Source organism: Vicia villosa, linkage group LG6 (assembly GCF_029867415.1).
Source record: "Vicia villosa cultivar HV-30 ecotype Madison, WI linkage group LG6, Vvil1.0, whole genome shotgun sequence".
NCBI lineage: Eukaryota > Viridiplantae > Streptophyta > Magnoliopsida > Fabales > Fabaceae > Vicia > Vicia villosa.
The window spans coordinates 156,941,514-156,959,328 of NC_081185.1; the positions used below are offsets into that span (position 1 = coordinate 156,941,514).

The 17,815-nt window shown below is 32.3% G+C and overlaps 2 protein-coding genes across 4 annotated transcripts; both read right to left on the minus strand.

Annotated features, from left to right (window-relative positions):
- Window positions 1–2,914: 2,914 nt before the first annotated feature.
- LOC131610727 (exosome complex component RRP41 homolog) lies at window positions 2,915–8,174 on the minus strand. 3 transcript variants are annotated; one of them, XM_058882751.1, is made up of 12 exons: window positions 8,028–8,174; window positions 7,568–7,668; window positions 7,436–7,482; window positions 7,257–7,317; window positions 6,840–6,878; window positions 6,674–6,741; window positions 5,468–5,546; window positions 5,344–5,380; window positions 5,064–5,180; window positions 4,853–4,938; window positions 3,194–3,283; window positions 2,915–3,099 (listed from the first exon to the last, which is right to left on the minus strand). In XM_058882751.1, the coding sequence occupies exons 2-12, from the start codon at window positions 7,619–7,621 to the stop codon at window positions 3,052–3,054; spliced, it is 726 nt and encodes a 241-aa protein (XP_058738734.1). In that variant the 5' UTR covers window positions 7,622–7,668; window positions 8,028–8,174; the 3' UTR covers window positions 2,915–3,051. The 3 variants fall into 3 exon arrangements, with proteins under 3 accessions (XP_058738734.1, XP_058738737.1, XP_058738735.1); XM_058882754.1 differs by having other exon boundaries at window positions 7,568–7,664; window positions 8,030–8,151; XM_058882752.1 differs by having other exon boundaries at window positions 7,568–7,704; window positions 8,028–8,125.
- Window positions 8,175–10,245: 2,071 nt separating this feature from the next.
- On the minus strand, window positions 10,246–10,686 carry LOC131615096 (uncharacterized). The gene has a single exon (XM_058886601.1). The coding sequence runs from the start codon at window positions 10,684–10,686 to the stop codon at window positions 10,246–10,248; it is 441 nt and encodes a 146-aa protein (XP_058742584.1).
- Between the last annotated feature and the right edge of the window lie 7,129 nt (window positions 10,687–17,815).

Genomic DNA, 17,815 nt, shown 5'->3' on the forward strand with positions numbered 1-17,815 from the left:
GGTCTTAAGCTTAAGGATTACATAAAGTTGGCGAGCTTGATAATGAAAATCAGAATTAGGATTGACAACGTCTTAGCATGCTCTTCCATCAAGACATCCTCAAACGGATAGATGTTATCCCTCCTCCCAACAGTGTCATGGGAAAGGATATTTGTATTTAGGGAGGCACCAGCAATGGTCTTTTCTCTATTGCTTATGCCTATAATGGGCCGATGAAAAGGAAGACGATATTGCTTATGTGGATTGGAAGGCAATATGGAAGATTCAAGTGCCGAAAAGGGACTGAAACTTCATTTGGCTTCTTTATCATAATGGACTGAAAATGAAATATTTTTTTAGCTCAAAGGTACATCTGCAACGCTGATTGTGGCGTTTGCACTAGGGTTTAGAAAACCATTCTTCACGCTCTTCGAGACTGTAAAAATCCGCATCAGACCTGGAAAAATCTTATCCATCCTTCTTAGTGGAATTATTTTTTCAACTCAAGCAAAGATGAGTGGTCGACTTGGAACTTAAACTACATCAGGTACTTTAAGCAAGAATCTTCTTGGACTGAAACTTGGGCCATTGCCTGTCATGTCATATGGCATTGGAGAAATAAGCAATGTTTTGATGATGATTTTATCATGCCTCAAAATCTGATAAAAATCATCAATGAGAGACTTATGCAATATAAAGACAACATTCTCAACTCGCAAAATGTCACTTAAAGGGTTAAACATATAACATTATCGTACCCATATATTACTTAAAGGGTTAAATATATTTTAGTCCCTATAAATAAGCCAACATTTAATTTTAGTCCCTCTAAAATTTTCCTTTAAACTATAGTCCTTCTAAAAATTTTCGTCCATACTTTTAGTTCCTCCCATTAACTTTCCTTAACAGAAGCTGACGTGGCATGTCACGTGGAAGAGTTTTAATTAGTGAAAAATTATTTTACCTATGGCCAACAAATATATGTCACCAAAGTTATAATTTTCTTAATCTTATTTATTTCTTGTAACTATCACACTACTACCATTGACATTCAAGTCACATCATGTTTTCCAATTTGACAAATTATCTTACAAGAGCTTAAAAACTATATAATTCATATGGGATTGTACTTGATAATATAATTAGCATTCAACGTAACCATGAATCTTAGTAACCATGATTAATTTATAGCGGTGGTTTTAAATTTGTATTCTTATATAAATGATAATTGGTTTGAAGATTTCAGACAATAGTGGAAATATTTAATTAAAGAAAGAGAGTTTTAGTGACGAATTCTGGGTTTTGAGATGAATCTTCATCTTCTAAGATAATTTTAGTGATAGTTTTTGGGCTATAGTGACGGACTATGGTTTTTGACATGGAACTTCATCTTCTAAGATACTTTTAGTGACAGTTTCTAGAATTTAGTGACAGAATCACGATTTAAGACATGAATCTTCATCTTCTAAGATACTTATAGTCACGGTTACCGGAATTTAGTGACAAATTCTGGATTTTGGACATGAATCTTCATCTTCTAAGATACTTATAGTGACGGAATTTGTATTTTGGACATGAATCTTCATCTTTTAAGATACTTTTAGTGACAGTTTTTAGACTTTAGTTATTCTGAACTTCTGGACATACTTTTAGTGATGGTTTCTGGGCTTTAGTGATGGACTTTGGGTTTTTGACATGAATTAGTGATGGTTTCTGAATTTTGGGCATGAACCTTCATCTTCTCTTTTTTGTTACTTTTAGTGATGGTTTCTGAGCTTTAGTGATGGATTCTGAATTTTGGGTATTTCTCGATTACTTTTAGTTACGATTTCTAGGTTTTAGTGAAGGATGGGATTTTGTCATGAATGGAGATAATTTTAGTGACAGATTCTTGGTTATAGTGACAGTTTTTTAGTTTTGTCATGAATCTTCACAAACGAATATGGCTTTCCGACGAATTTGGCTTTCCTTCACAAGCGCAAGTTCTTGTTTGCTCTTTCTTTATTCATCGGTGGCGGCAGAGGCTTCTGGAGCTCGGTTGCAGCTTTGTTGAGTTTTATTTCGTTGAATCAAATGTTGCTCGTTTTGATTTTAACTGGAACTTTTTTGGGTGGAGATTCCGTCCTTTTCTCCGGTTGATCTGTTAAACGACGGTGATTCCATCACTATCGTAGTTTTGCCAACGGCAACTCCTTCCCGGTGGTTAGCCTTGGTTGCAGGTTTCTGTTTCAGATGCAGGTTAGATTCTAAAGTTTTGATTCTTTGTTTGGCTTCAGATCTGTTGAGATCTGCAGGTTTCGGGATTTATGGTCTTCCTCTTCTACAACGACACTACCTTATTATTCGTATTAGTGCTGGCTATCGGATTGATCTCTTATCCATCTCATTTTATTTGATGTTGGATTATTTGGCTCGAAAGAGTCATATTGCTTGCTGAATTTTTCTTCAGAAGTTTTGGCTCATGAGTCAATCCGTATTGGCAGTTAGTTCATACATTGTATCGAAAAGTAAATGTTCACACAAGTTCGCCGGATAGTCAATATGTGTGCTTTTGCTTTAGTTTTTAAAAATGCCACCTTTGCTGTATTTCATCTAGATGTATCCCCTTCTGGGTTATTTTTGTGGTTTCTACTAGTTTTGGTTTTTGTACCCCAGTATTAAAAAAAATAAAAAATTCAAGTCTATTTTTACATTAAAAAAAATAGTAAGTAATTCATGTATACAAAAAGAATATTTTAATACAGTACAAACTCATACTCATAAGATTAGTACCGAGTTTATTAATCAGGTTTGCCATAAGTTATTGAGTTTATTAATCGGGTTTACCATACGTGATTTCATGTATACAACGCTAATTGGTGTAAAAAATGTGAGTTTGACACTCTTGTTTAAACTCTCAGATCTCACCAAATTACCAAATTTAGTTGAGACAACGTGATTGAATAGAACATGTTTGAATTTCAATGTGTTCTCTAAAAAATAGTGTTTAGATTGTTTGTTCCTTCCTCTACAGCACTATCTTCAAATAGACAAAAAGAAACAAGCAAAAAGGAAACATTGTTTCTATAAAAACTATGAACCACGTCGATACTCGAGTTCCTTTGTGTTCTCCAGCAAAATCTGTCAACCAATAAAGAAATTGAGAATAAGCTACGAAATGAATGTGACCCGTATTTTTTCTTATACCAATCACATAAATGAGACATATTCTTACTTCTCGAATGTAGTTTGCAATTGCTTTGCAGCCTTCTGTAGCAAGTTGCATAACATTTTCCAAAATGTCAATTGGCAGTTTAGAATCCATCTACAGGGTGTAACAAAAGAAATGAGTAGTGCAGACAAAATTTGATGTCTCCATTAGTCCAAAAATAAACTAAAACCCATTCTCAACTCAACGCGGCCAAATTAGACTATAAGTTTTTCCATTATAAATTATGTAACATATGAATGCAAGAGAACATTCCAATAAAAGAAACTGGTGAAGAAAATAAATGCATTGCCTTCTACAAACAAGTGTTTATGAATTCTCAATCTCAATAAGCCTTTATGAATTATGATAACAAGTGAACTATCTAAGGTCAATACTGGCTGCGTTGTGCAGCATACAACTTCATTATATCAGCCTAAATTTGGATAAGCGATGAAAAGTATGCAATGAAACAAATATGATATGTTGCAGGAACCCCCAAATTAAGTATTAAAAAAGTATATTTCAGAATGACTCAATGAGAGAAAATGAAGTTGTACTTGACAGAACATTAACTGATGCTAAACAAAAGAATTGTGGAACAACCGACCCAGAGCATAAAGGTTCAAGTCACTATATAAACTTTTATCTAAAGCAATATGGAAGTCTAGGAAGTAAAAGAAAAAGGCAAAACAAAAGGTACAGAATCTTTGAATTTGGTCCCCTGAAGTGAGGGATACACTTCCTAGGGTAGAGTATATGGAGTTATTATGACATACACATGCATCACAAAGCACACCCTGACTTTCCAACAGGACTATAACTCTTAACTTTTTCCTCTAAAGTGTAGTTCTCCCTATATAGGAGTCAAAAATTCATAATCTAGGCTGTGTTATCAAACTCGACAGTTCCGACTGTTATCTCGGCACGGGACCGCAAAACCAAGAAAACTGTGCCAGGCTGTGCAATTCGGTCACATATGAGTGACACGGCTGGAACAACCGCGATAATGAGATTGGATAATAAGATATGATATTACCCTTTAATTTTTAAGGATAGCAAGATTATTTTATTGAATTTTATTGGCCTCTGGAAGTATGTTTTGCTTAAGACTAAAGGTTTATATTTCTAAATATGAATACTTCGTGAATTTTGATTAATTTATTGTAGTTTATAACAATTATGTGTTCGTTAGTAACAACCGTATTAGTGACCGCGTCACTAAAATACCGGTCGTTCCGCTCCCCGCTCCCGTTCTGTTTCCATTATGGGGGCCGCGACGCGCTCCCCCGCTCCCGTTCTGTTCCCATTTTGGGGATGGCCACGACGCGCCACTATTTGAGATAGATAACATAGAATCTAGGTCTAAAGATGAGCACAATTTTGGAATGAGGGAGAGGAAATGCAGCTTCAAAAGCAACGGCCTTTCCATGACTGTTAATTGCAAATGACAGAGAGTGGGATGAAGAATTGAAAGAGAGATGGGTCCCAAGGATAACAAGGCATTTATTAAAAAAGGTAAATACCTTCAGTAAAGACATTAGAATCTTTCACATTTAAGCAAGACACAACACAAGTCATAACCTAGGACCCGGTACAAACATAAATAAACTCATCTTTTCCAGGATAATTTACTTTGCTGACTACAAAAGAAATATGGCGAGAGTAATAAGAATGAATATTTACCTGAAGAAGCGTCACTTTATCCAACTTCGGCAGAATTCCTACAGTTACATCAGGACCTCCAGCACTGTCTTCTACATAGTTCAAATCTGCCAATATTCATTCAACAACTTTCAGTAACAATGACAAACCATGCAGTACTATATTTAAAAAGAAAAAACAAAATGTTTTTGCAAAATACCAAGTTAAAATTTCTAATAAAGCAGATATATACCGAGTAGAGGAGTGCTATTGAGGTATCCGGCACTACAGGAAGTTACAAGATCACGCATGGGGATCCCAGCATCAGCTAGGGCCAAAGTTGCAGCATTTATACAAGCAGACCTAGTTCCTATAAAAGGCATGTTACAAATATAAATAATATAAAAGTACATAGACCCAAATTTAAAGATTGCAACAATTAAAAGGACAAATGTTTGTTTAAAAGAGTACAAGAACACAAAAATAAAAATAAAAACGAGATGAGAAAATGGTCACAAGATCTGATGAATTACCTCCATCAGCTTGGAGAACTTGGACATAAATATCTATCTGCAAATTAAATAACCAAACCATTGGAAAAAGAAAACACACAACTTAAACTGATTAAAAAAGAAGGTTCAAAAACTGTAACAGAACCTGGGAACGGGGCATTAAATGTGTCAATATGCATTCTTCCATGGTTTGTCGAATAACCAAAGAAATTTCAATTGATCTCCTGTAGCATGAGCAAACTTCAATCAAAATATAGAAGTAAAAAACAAGAGGTTGTCCCATCATCCAAGGGCTAGGGAACCTTGCAAGAAGAATCAATTTAACAAACTCTGAAAGACAAACAAAATGAGGGAATATTCATGTCTAAAATATTTAGCCCCAAATTTGTTAAGAACAAAGGGAAAGAAATTGAAAATTGATAGAAAGAAATGGAGAAAAAATGAACACATTTTATTTAAAGATAGAGAATCTGAGAGTGGACTCTCCTCCAACAGTTTCCCTTTCACAAATATCCTACGTCCTCTTACAATACAACAAACAAATATACTGGACCTCTCCCATCCTTATTTCTCCTATGTATACACAACATCCCCTTAAACTCTTAACTTCTATTACTAAATTAACTATTTAACTAATTTATATTATATTCCATCTAACTAGTTAACTTATATTACTAAGTAAATAAGAGCAATGATAGACCCTAACAATACCACTCCCTAAAAATCTACCTTATCCATAATGAGGGTATTCCCACAAATTATCTCTACACAGTGATTCTGCTAAAATTTCCTTCAAAATCAGCTGGTCCCTGGCAAGGTTCTCAGAATTCAATGATCAGCCATGCTTGTTTACAATAAGCCGTTGATATTTCCAGTGAAGCTTATGTCATTGATCCACTCAACTAGAGACCTTCTAAAAGATTAGATGCAAAACCATCATAACCTGTCATTGGCAGCACTAAGTTTACCAGGGTTTTATGGAGTTGGATCTGTGAACAAATTAGGCTTTACCTTGACAATAAACAGAGTTTCTACAATTTCCTCCTTCAATATGCTTCGTTATTCACTTACCTTCTCAATGAAACCAACATCTACATTTCATCACAATAACAACCAGGTCTTACATAACATCTATTCAGAAAAGGAAACAAAGTACAACTCCTAATTTCAATACCTATTTCACACCTATTTTGTAGTTTAATACCCACTTAAGCAAAACAATAAAAATGTCGAATTCACAATTGTAAGTTATTCTCAATAATGATTCTGCTAATGTGCTCACTCTCCTATTAGTTCATTAATACTATATCAATTAAGTATCTAGATCATACAAAAAGACAGGGAGATTAACCTGTCACCCTTTGGTTTCCTCATGCGATCACCAGTGCTAAAATTAGCCATGCTGTATTCACATCTAACCTATACATGGAAAGCAGATTAAATTTTCAGGACATTGCATATAAATAAACTTAAAGTACACCCAGTGAATTATATAATAACTTATTGAAGAAAGATACCAGAGCCTGATCACTCAGTTGCTGGCTCCTATTTTGAACCTGAAATATATAGAAGTTACAGAAAAAATGGAAAAATCATCTAAATCTCAAAAGCAAATTCTAAACTTTTCTAAACATCTTAAATATGTTTTAAGTCCCTATAAAATTATCAAAAATGACTTTTAGTCCCTATAAAAAATATATTGACTTTTAGTCCCTATAAAATTACTTTTGCACTCAGTTTTAGTCCCTCTACAGGGACTAAAACTGAGTGCAAAAGTAATTTTATAGGGACTAAAAGTCAATATATTTTTTATAGGGACTAAAAGCCAAAATTGAGATATTTATAGGGACCAAAAACATATTTAACCCTTATATTTATCCATCTTCAAATTCCATGAGTAACAGTGCAAGAGAAAGTTCATGATCATATAGTACCTCTCTAGGGCCATAAACAGCAGCAATCACTTTGGTATTACCCATCTCGAAAATGGCCGAGCTGGTTTCACAATGAAAGAGAAATGTATGGCAAAATGCTTAGAATAAATTTACTACTGAATTTAAAAAAACTAATTGAAAATTAGAAAGTTTGAGAACCAAAAGATGAAAACATTTACCCGTCAGCTTTGGATACTGCACCAATCTCTGCTCGAATTTGTCGCATCTAGGATTACATAAAAAGATGGTAAAGTAATGTTCAATTCAAAAATAAATTTAATTGAAAAAAAAAAAAAGGAAAACATCTGTACTTCCATGGGTCGGCGACCATCCAAGCGAAGTCCTTCTGGGCTGACATACTCCATCTCTGAAGTTCAAATTATTTTATACAGGCAATGCTGTTTTTCGTGGTCTGCAGTGAAAAGAATTTATTTTCAATAAATTGATTCTGTAAAGTGATTAGTTAAAAGTGAGTTTACATGAAATTTCACTGTAAAAATCAGTTTATTCGAAAGCTACGCATTCTAAGTAGAATCAATTCTGAAGACAGAAACATTATACTCTTAAATGAATGTAAACAGAAAATTGTAAAAGAACTTTGTTAGGGTTTTACGAAAGTACTAATATCCCATTCTAAACCCTAACAAATGAAAGGAAAGTATACAACATTAGGCGTGGGAAAGAGGAGTATCTACTTTAACAACAGAGTTTTAGATTTTAGAAATCAAAATTATGAACGGGAATTAAAGTAGAAGGGTGCCAATGACAAACCAGTGATCGGCGGCTCGCTGCAATTCGAACGGCTGTCGCGGCGGCGGTCTGAGAGTTATGGTTTATGTGTTGAGTGAATGAGTGTTTTTTGGTGGAAGGTTTTTTTGTTGTGGTCAATACTGTGCCGTTTCTCGTATTTTAGGGAGGTTAAATATTTTTATACTTGGAAAATTAAAGCTTATCAATAAAATTTTTTTTTTAAATATCTAACTCACCCTTATATTTTTAGCCACATGCCAAAATTTTAATTATGTCTTTTGATTTTGGAAATGCACATTAGAAAGTAGTTTTTTCTTAATAAAATTTAGTTTTTTTTAGGTGTATCTACGAAAGCATTAAAAATTAATCAACGTTGGGAAAATTTAAATTAATTGAATTTAAGAAATCTTTCATAGATATATTTACGGAAGGTCTTAAAAACATAGTGTTTCGCAGATCAACTACATTTCAGTCCAATACTCCAATTTTTTTTGTACAACAAAGTAGTGTAATTTAAAGGCAATGTAATATAGTACATCAAAAGAATACGTCGTATAAATCATCCAAATAGTGTCATATACATAATCAAAATAAAGTACATAAATGTAATAAAAATGCAGTCATCAAAATAATCAGCACGATCACTAATGTGTGTGTCGGACAGCATCTTCCTCTTCCTCTCCTCTACCTCTGGCCCTGCCTCTGCGTCAACCACGTAGTCTGTCAGATACTCTACCTCTACCGTCAAGTGTCCCACATGTCCTAACAAGATGTCTACGGTACAAAAATGTCACATCTGTCACCCTCATGATATCATCCAGTATACGCATGTGATCAAACCCCTCAGGGAAGAAACCACTCTCAATGTTTGCCCGCGCCATCTCAAGTATTCCACGACAGTAGGAAAAACATCATGTGGGTCGGGATAGCAGGCAGACTCAAACTCGCGGGGCCCGCCCGCACCCGAACCCAAGTCAACGGGTGAAAACTCAAGTTGACTGAATTTGGGTGCCACCCGATATTTCGGATACGGGTTTGGGCAGTGTGAAACCCGCACCCGAAACTTGAAATCACACCCGCTTAGACTTGAAATTACATAAGTTCCCCTATATATATAATTCATAATGTTGTTGTTGTATTTTATGCCCCTAAATATATTTTAATTCTACGGTGATTTTCCACCCGTTTGGATTGATGGAAAATTTTAATGTTGTTGTTGTATTTTATGTGTTTTGCTGCGGGTTCGGGTGGAAAAACTCGAACCCAACGGATGTGGGCGTGAGTGTTATTTCGCCACCCGAATAGCCTTTGGGTTTGGGTTCGGGTTCAGGTGGTGATTTCGAGTGCGGGTTTGAGTTGTGTAAAACCTGCACCCGACCTAACTCGTTGTCATCCCTAATCATGTGTGTGGTCCAACTGAGACTGATGAGTCTGCAATATCTCCTAATAAGTTGGCATGGGAGGTGATCCCTCTGTAGTGGAGATCACGTAAGGGTGTGACACCGTGAAGTACCAAGTGAAGTATCCGTCGGTGCAGCTCCAATCTACCTAGGGGTGTTCATGGGTGCGGGTCAACCCACGAACCTGCTAATCCAAACCGAACTAACATATAAATTACCAAACCCATTCATTTACGAGTATATCCAACCCAATATGTAACAACCCATATAGTTTTGGTTCGGGTATCGGGTTTAAGTTTTGCAACCCGCTGACCCGTTGACCCAACTCATTTATGTGACATTAGTCATTTCTTTTTTTTTTTATTATTTTAAATAGAAATATAAAATTATTATCTCAATACTAACCATAATTTTTCCAAAAAAGCTTTATTCTCCACCAATAATACTACTAGATTAATGAGTATACGTAATTTTAAGACGAAATGTTGTTTCTTATTTTCTTTTGTATTATTTCTAACTTACGTGTTTTATAAAAATAATGTCTCTTGTGAAATTTTATACTATTATCCAATGTTATGTCATATTGATGAATATTATTAGATATTATATGATGTGCTTCATCCATTTTGTGTGTTAGAAATGAGTATAAATGTATCGAATCGTGTTACAATATTTTTAAATTAAAAAATATATTATTTTTTAATTTGAAACACAACCCACGAACCTAACTCAACTCATAAATGAATGGGTCGGTTCGAGTTGGTTTTGATAATGAAATTGCGGGTTGGACGGCGAACCCAATCCATTGAAGTTTGAACGGGTTGGGTAACAGGTTAGACTCAACCCAATCCAACCCAGCCCATGTACACCCCTAAGTCTACCTCTTCCTTGGTCTCCTGAGCCTTGTCTGGAACCATGTGATGCTCAAAGTCTGTAAAGGCCTCATCTATCTGCCGACGGGTCATCCTGATATGAGCACAGACATGAGGGTGGTGAGGGATTGTCTGACAGTGCCCGAGCTGTCGCATGACGCGCTCCGGAAGATAGCGAACAGTGATGGTCGAACTGCATGCCAACCATCCAGAATATAATGCAACATCATCCCATATAACTTTCTCACGGTGATTAGCGTAACAGTCACAGCAGGTGTCCTCGACATCCATGTAGTCTAGATAGTTTCTGTAGGGATCCGACACTTGGTTCCTTCTAAGGGGGATGAAGGCACTAGCATGCGACATGGACTCAGTGTAGCCAGCCACCTCTCCCCAGACAATGATCATAGGGAAGTGTTGTAATATCCAATTGTGAAATGAAAATAAAAAACACGGGGATCAAATATTACTACGACAATAAAATGAACAACTTTGAGAAAAAGTAGAAGGATATAAGATTGTTACCACTAAGAGTGAACAACTGTCTGCCACAGTCCTTGCCTTCCACAAGCATCCGTCTTCGAGTCTCGAGTAGAAGTACGTTAGTACTGCCGCTCCCCAGTTGTACTATATATATATATATATATATATATATATATATATATATATATATATATATATATATATATATATATATATATATATATATATATATATATATATATATATGACGACTCAAGTGAGAACACTTGGTTATTATGAGAAATGAGAACAATGAATCACAACCATTAAATTTTGATTTTGTTGATTTTAATGGACTGTATTGGTTTCTCTTTCTATGTTTTAACTAGTAATTTCATCCCGTGCGATGCACGGGACAAATTCTAAAAATCTATTGCATGCCATCATTTTTTTAAAGGATTTTTGTTGATTAAATAGTTGAAGTACATAGAAATTAGTGGTGGAGTAATTAATATTAAATATTAATTAATATTAAATATTAATTAATATTAATATATTAATATTTGTTGAAAAGAGAGAAGAAAATAATGTGCTTAAAAATTGTTTAGGGGGAATTTTACTTAAAATTTGGCGCTTTAATGTGTATTATATTTTAATATATTAAGGATTAAATTAAATATTAAGGATCTTAGAAAGAGAAACCAATCCAATCCATTAAAATCAACAAAATCAAAATTTAATGGTCGTGATTCATTGTTCTCATTTCTCATAATAACCAAGTGTTCTCACTTGAGTCGTCCCATATATATATATATATATATATATATATATATATATATATATATATATATATATATATATATATATATATATATATATATATATATATATATATATATATATATATGGGACGACTCAAGTGAGAACACTTGGTTATTATGAGAAATGAGAACAATGAATCACGACCATTAAATTTTGATTTTGTTGATTTTAATGGACATGATTGGTTTCTATTTCTATGTTGATTTAAAATAAATATTAAGGATCATAGAAAGAGAAACCAATCCAGTCCATTAAAATCAACAAAATCAAAATTCAATGGTCGTGATTCATTGTTCTCATTTCTCATAATAACCAAGTGTTCTCACTTGAGTCGTCCCCTTTATATATATATATATATATATATATATATATATATATATATATATATATATATATATATATATATATATATATATATATATATATATATATATATATATATAAAAGAAAGTTTTAACACTTACTTCAAATCTGAACCATTGATTTTTCTCAATCTAATAGTTAAAAATAATAAGTAATAGTTTTCTCTCTCCACATTTAATTACTTATTATTTTTAACCATTAGATTGAGAAGAATCAATGATCTAGATTTGGAGTAAGTGTTTATAATTTAATGTTGGAGTAAGAATATTTCTCCTTATATATATATATATATATATATATATATATATATATATATATATATATATATATATATATATATATATATATATATATATATATATATATATATATATATATATATATATATATATATATATATATATCATTTTTCTTTAAAAATCAACATTTATAAATATTGTTTTAATTGTATAGATAAGTTAAAAATAATAATCATTAATTAGTATTTATTTTATAATAATAGTCATTAAACAATGTGTTTAAAATTTTTAATTGACAAAAAAGTAGTGTAAACTATTATAAAAAAATATTTGTTTTGCTCATAATCAATAACAAAATACCAATTCATTATAGTCTTTTTCAAAAGATAACACTTTCTTATTCATTATAGGCTTTGTTTGGCAAGCCAAATTTTGAGCTTATAGCTTATAAGCTCGTATGATAATAAAAGACATGTTTGGTAACAGTCCTCTCATCGAGTCATCAACTATGAGCTATAAGTTCAGTCATCAGCCATAAGCTAGCTTGTCACCCAACCGCTAATTTTATCAAACAAAACCATAATCTTTTTCAAAAGATAACACTTTTTTACAGTATAAATATATTGTAAAAAAATAAGCTTGTATTGTGCATTTAAATGTTTTATTAATTTGTATTGTGTTGTAAGACAAAATTTTCTTATATATTAATTCCTTTTTTAAAAGTGAGATTGTTGAAAACTACATATTAAAAACTATTATCCATAAAAACGTTTAATAGTTAAGAGTAATTGAAAATTTTCAATTCAATTAATTATAATGTTCAAAATTATGGAGTCGTGAGTTAGTCTTCCCTTCATGCATTGAGAGACTGTAAGGTTTTGAAAGGTCTCTGGGAAAATATAGTCCCTGTTAATATCATGTGTAATTTTTTCCAAGCAGGTTGGCAAGATTGATTAATGCTCAACATTCACAATAACTTACATGTTAAGCCTGATTGGTGTAATGTTTGGTCCAGTAGCTGCCATGCGTTGTGGTAATGGAGAAACAATGAGGTGCATGATATCAACTACTTTCGTCCTGCAAATTCTAGAGAGGTTATAGAGGATAAATTTCATCAATACAAGAGGGTTATGATTCTTAATAGCAAGAGGATTTTAGAGATGAACTTTCTTCTAGACTTGTAGCTTTGTAGTTCTTTGTTTTTTGGGCTTGGGCCTTCCTTATTACCAATTTTTTTAACAATATAAGATCAAATTATTAAATAAAAAATATTTTGATTTTTATTAACAATCCTAGTGACAAATTGATCAACAAAAAATGCAACACGAATCCAATGCAAACACCGCTATCAGATAGCCACTTCTCCACCTCAACCTTTGTCAATGCTATTGTTGGAAACAGAATAAAAGACTCGCTGATACATTATCATCCAATTTGATTACTATAATATTCTACCACAAAAGTTGCGGTAGAAAATATGAATAGAATCTCAATATCAGAATTAATTGCAATACTTACAATTTAAAACTACTTTCAAGACAGAACTACAAAACCTGCTTTCAATCAAAAACTACTTTCAAGACAGAACTCCAAAACCTGCTGCAAAATACACACAACAGTTGAATAAAAAAATTAAAGCATGTTAAGCGAAAAATAAACATGACTTATATTAACAATGAAAAACTAGGAAAAATATAAAACTTCATAAGTAGAAATTAGAAAAAATGCAACATGAATCCAATGCAAACACCACTATCAGATAGCCACCTCTCCCCCTCAACCATCACCAATGCTATTGTTGGAAATGGAATAAAAGACCTCACTGATACATGATCATCCAATTTGATTACTACAATATTCTACTCACAAAAGTTACTGTAGAAAATATGAATAGAATCTCAATACCAGAATTCTTTGGAAAAAAAATTATAGCATGTTAATCAAAAAAATAAACATGACTTATATTAACGATGAAAACATAATCATGGAAAACTATGAAAAACAAAAAACCTCATAAGAAGAAATTGGAAAAAGTTAGAACATAGTGAAACAAAAAATAATAACCATGAAAATAATTAAGTATGAAGAAATTAATTTTTACCTGACTCAACTTTGAGATCCAAAAACAGAAAACCTCACAAGAAGAAACCAGCAAAAATTAAATATGTTCATCTAAAAATAAAACAATAACAATAGAAATAAATGGGTATGGAGATACTGAATTTTACCTGGTTCAACTTTGAGATATGAACCACAGAAAATCTCATAAGTAGAAACCATAAAAAATTAAATATGTTCATTGAAAAATTAACAATAACAATGGAAATAAGTTCAGCTTTGAGATATGAAAAATAGAAAATCTCATAAGAAGAAATCGAAAAAATTAAAGCATGTTCATTGAAAAATAAAATAATAAAAATGAATATAAATAGGTATGAGGAGACTGATTTTTACCTGGTTCAACTTGAGATATGAAATGGAACTAAACAATAACAATGTTAAATGTTCAAAACTTAGCCCTAAAATAAAGAATCATGTGAGTGGAGCTCAAACAAAAACTAAAACAAAATTGAAACGAAAACGAAAAAGGAACCATGTTAAAAATGTCAAAACCTTGTAACAAAAGAACAACTTTGAAAGATTAGGAATAAGAACTTTAAATCCTTTTTATTTTGATTAACGAACAAATTATAAAGGGATGGAAGTTGGTGATGGAAAGCAAACAATTTTTTGTTTGCAGCAGTGAGAAAGGGAGAGGTATGTGGAAAATTTGAAATCAATTAGGGAGTTATAAGGGAGGAAGTTTGCAGAAAATGGGGTTGGAGTTTAGATTGATGAGAGAAGTAGGGTTTTTAGAAAATTGCAATGGAGGAGTAACTTGTTGCAATGAAGAGCTATGAAAATATTGGTGAGTTATAGAGTTTAGAGTAGAAAAAAATACAATAAAATATTTATACATAAAGTTTGCAAAAGGCTGGGCATTTCAAAAGTTTTAAAACGCAAAAGATTTTGATGAAAGATATTAAATCAAGTGACGTGGAGGTCTAGGGAGCAAGAAGGGCAATAAAGTCTTTTCCAGAGCCATTCATTTTCTTATATAGTGGATTTGACACTCTTCAATATTGCATTTTTTATTTTATTCTTGCTTAAAGTTATCAAATTTAAAAAAGTATGAGTTTTATCGAAATTTTCAAAAAAATATTGAATGTTTCAAAAAATTTGATAAGAATTCATAAAACGTTTACCAACAATTTCGAAATGTATGTGTTTTTACCGGATCTTTTAAAATTTCCGGTAAAAACTCATGAAAATTTTACCGACAATTTTGAAATGTGTGCATTTTTACCGAAAATTTCTAAATTTCTGATAAAAACTCTTGTATTTTTTACCAAAAATTTCAAAATGTATGCGTTTTTACCGGAAATTTAAAAATAAACTATTGGAAATTTTGTTCGCATTTTTTAACTAAAATTTGTCCATAAGCAGTTTGGGAATTATCAGAGTATGAGGAGTGTCAGGTTCAACTTGGGGATGACAAGTTAATTCCTCCTACTTAATCTAGAATTTTTTTAAACGAAAATATATTTATTTTAACTTGTTAATAATAAAATGATGTGAAAATGGATCAATTTGATAGAAAGAAGATAAAATGAATCTTAGGGGTGTTCGCGGTTTGGATTGAATCACTTTTAAGGTAAAAATTCTTTTGATTTAAAAATAATTTTTATCACGGATTGGTTTAGTTTTGGATTATTGATTAAAAAATTTGATCGAATCGAATTCAATTTCATGCGATTTAATTTCGATCGATTTTTGAATATCCAAAATAAATAATAAAGATGAAATAACATATCAAATATAGATTGAAAAATATTAATAAATAATAAATTTGAAATAACATATCAAATATAGTATATAAAAAACAATATTACAAAATAAAAATGCTAGATAAAATAATAAAAATAAATAGATTAAATTAAACTAATAAATAGTTTAAAAATAAGAATCATTCAATAATAAATTATTACACCATATTGTATTAATAAAAAATTAAATATGTATTAAAATATACGTTCGCGGTTCAGTTTGGTTTAAATCGATATTGAAAAATCAATTTGAATTTCAAATCGAGCTATTTTTATATAATGACATCCAAACAAATATAATAATATTTGAAATTTTGCAATTTTGTTTTGGATCGATTTGCAATTTTTATTTGGAATGGTTTGGATTAAACACCCCTAAAAATTATGTCCTTAAATGATACATTTTTAGAAATATTAAAAATAAAACTTTTATTTTAAAAGAAAACACCCAATTATTCTTTTAAAAAGATTGTTATCTCATTGTTAATTCGTAAAATTAATACAACATTTTTAAATATAAACAAACACACACACACACACACACACACACACACACACACACACACACACACACACACACACACACACACACACACACACACACACACACACACACACACACACACACACACACACACACACACACACACACACACACACACACACACACACACACACACACACACACACACACACACACACACACACACACACACACACACACACACACACACACACACACACACACACACACACACACACACACACACACACACACACACACACACACACACACACACACACACACACACACACACACACACACACACACACACACACACACACACACACACACACACACACACACACACACACACACACACACACACACACACACACACACACACACACACACACACACACACACACACACACACACACACACACACACACACACACACACACACACACACACACACACACACACACACACACACACACACACACACACACACACACACACACACACACACACACACACACACACACACACACACACACACACACACACACACACACACACACACACACACACACACACACACACACACACACACACACACACACACACACACACACACACACACACACACACACACACACACACACACACACACACACACACACACACACACACACACACACACACACACACACACACACACACACACACACACAGATATATATATATATAGTATTGAGGATAATTTCTCTTTCCATCAAACAAAAAATTAAAAAATAGGGTTCTTTCAACCAATCACACAATAGTATTTATTTTATCATATTTAATTATTTATTAAATAGTACTATATGTGTTGTATGTTTTCAAAACATTTTATTCTAAAGGTAGCTCTATCCATTTTTTGTGTTGGATAGATAAGAATTTACCTATAGAATTATGGTTAAATTTCAGTCAAAATCTAAAACATTAAATTTTATGGACTAATCAAAGACATCTGATTATGGTATGTCTAGATTTTTTTTGGTTTAGTAGCTTTTCATTTTTAAAGGTAAATAAATGAGAAGTCACGAATTCAAATTGACATCTCTACAGTTTGATAATCTTGCACAACTATCCATTGACCTGATTTAACGGAATTTTTTACACTACTATTATGTTATTGTTATTGACAATGTGAAGTTTTGAATGTGTTAAATTATGACTATCATACAATATATGCTTGTAAAATGAATTGGATTTAATCCAAATTTCTAATACAATGA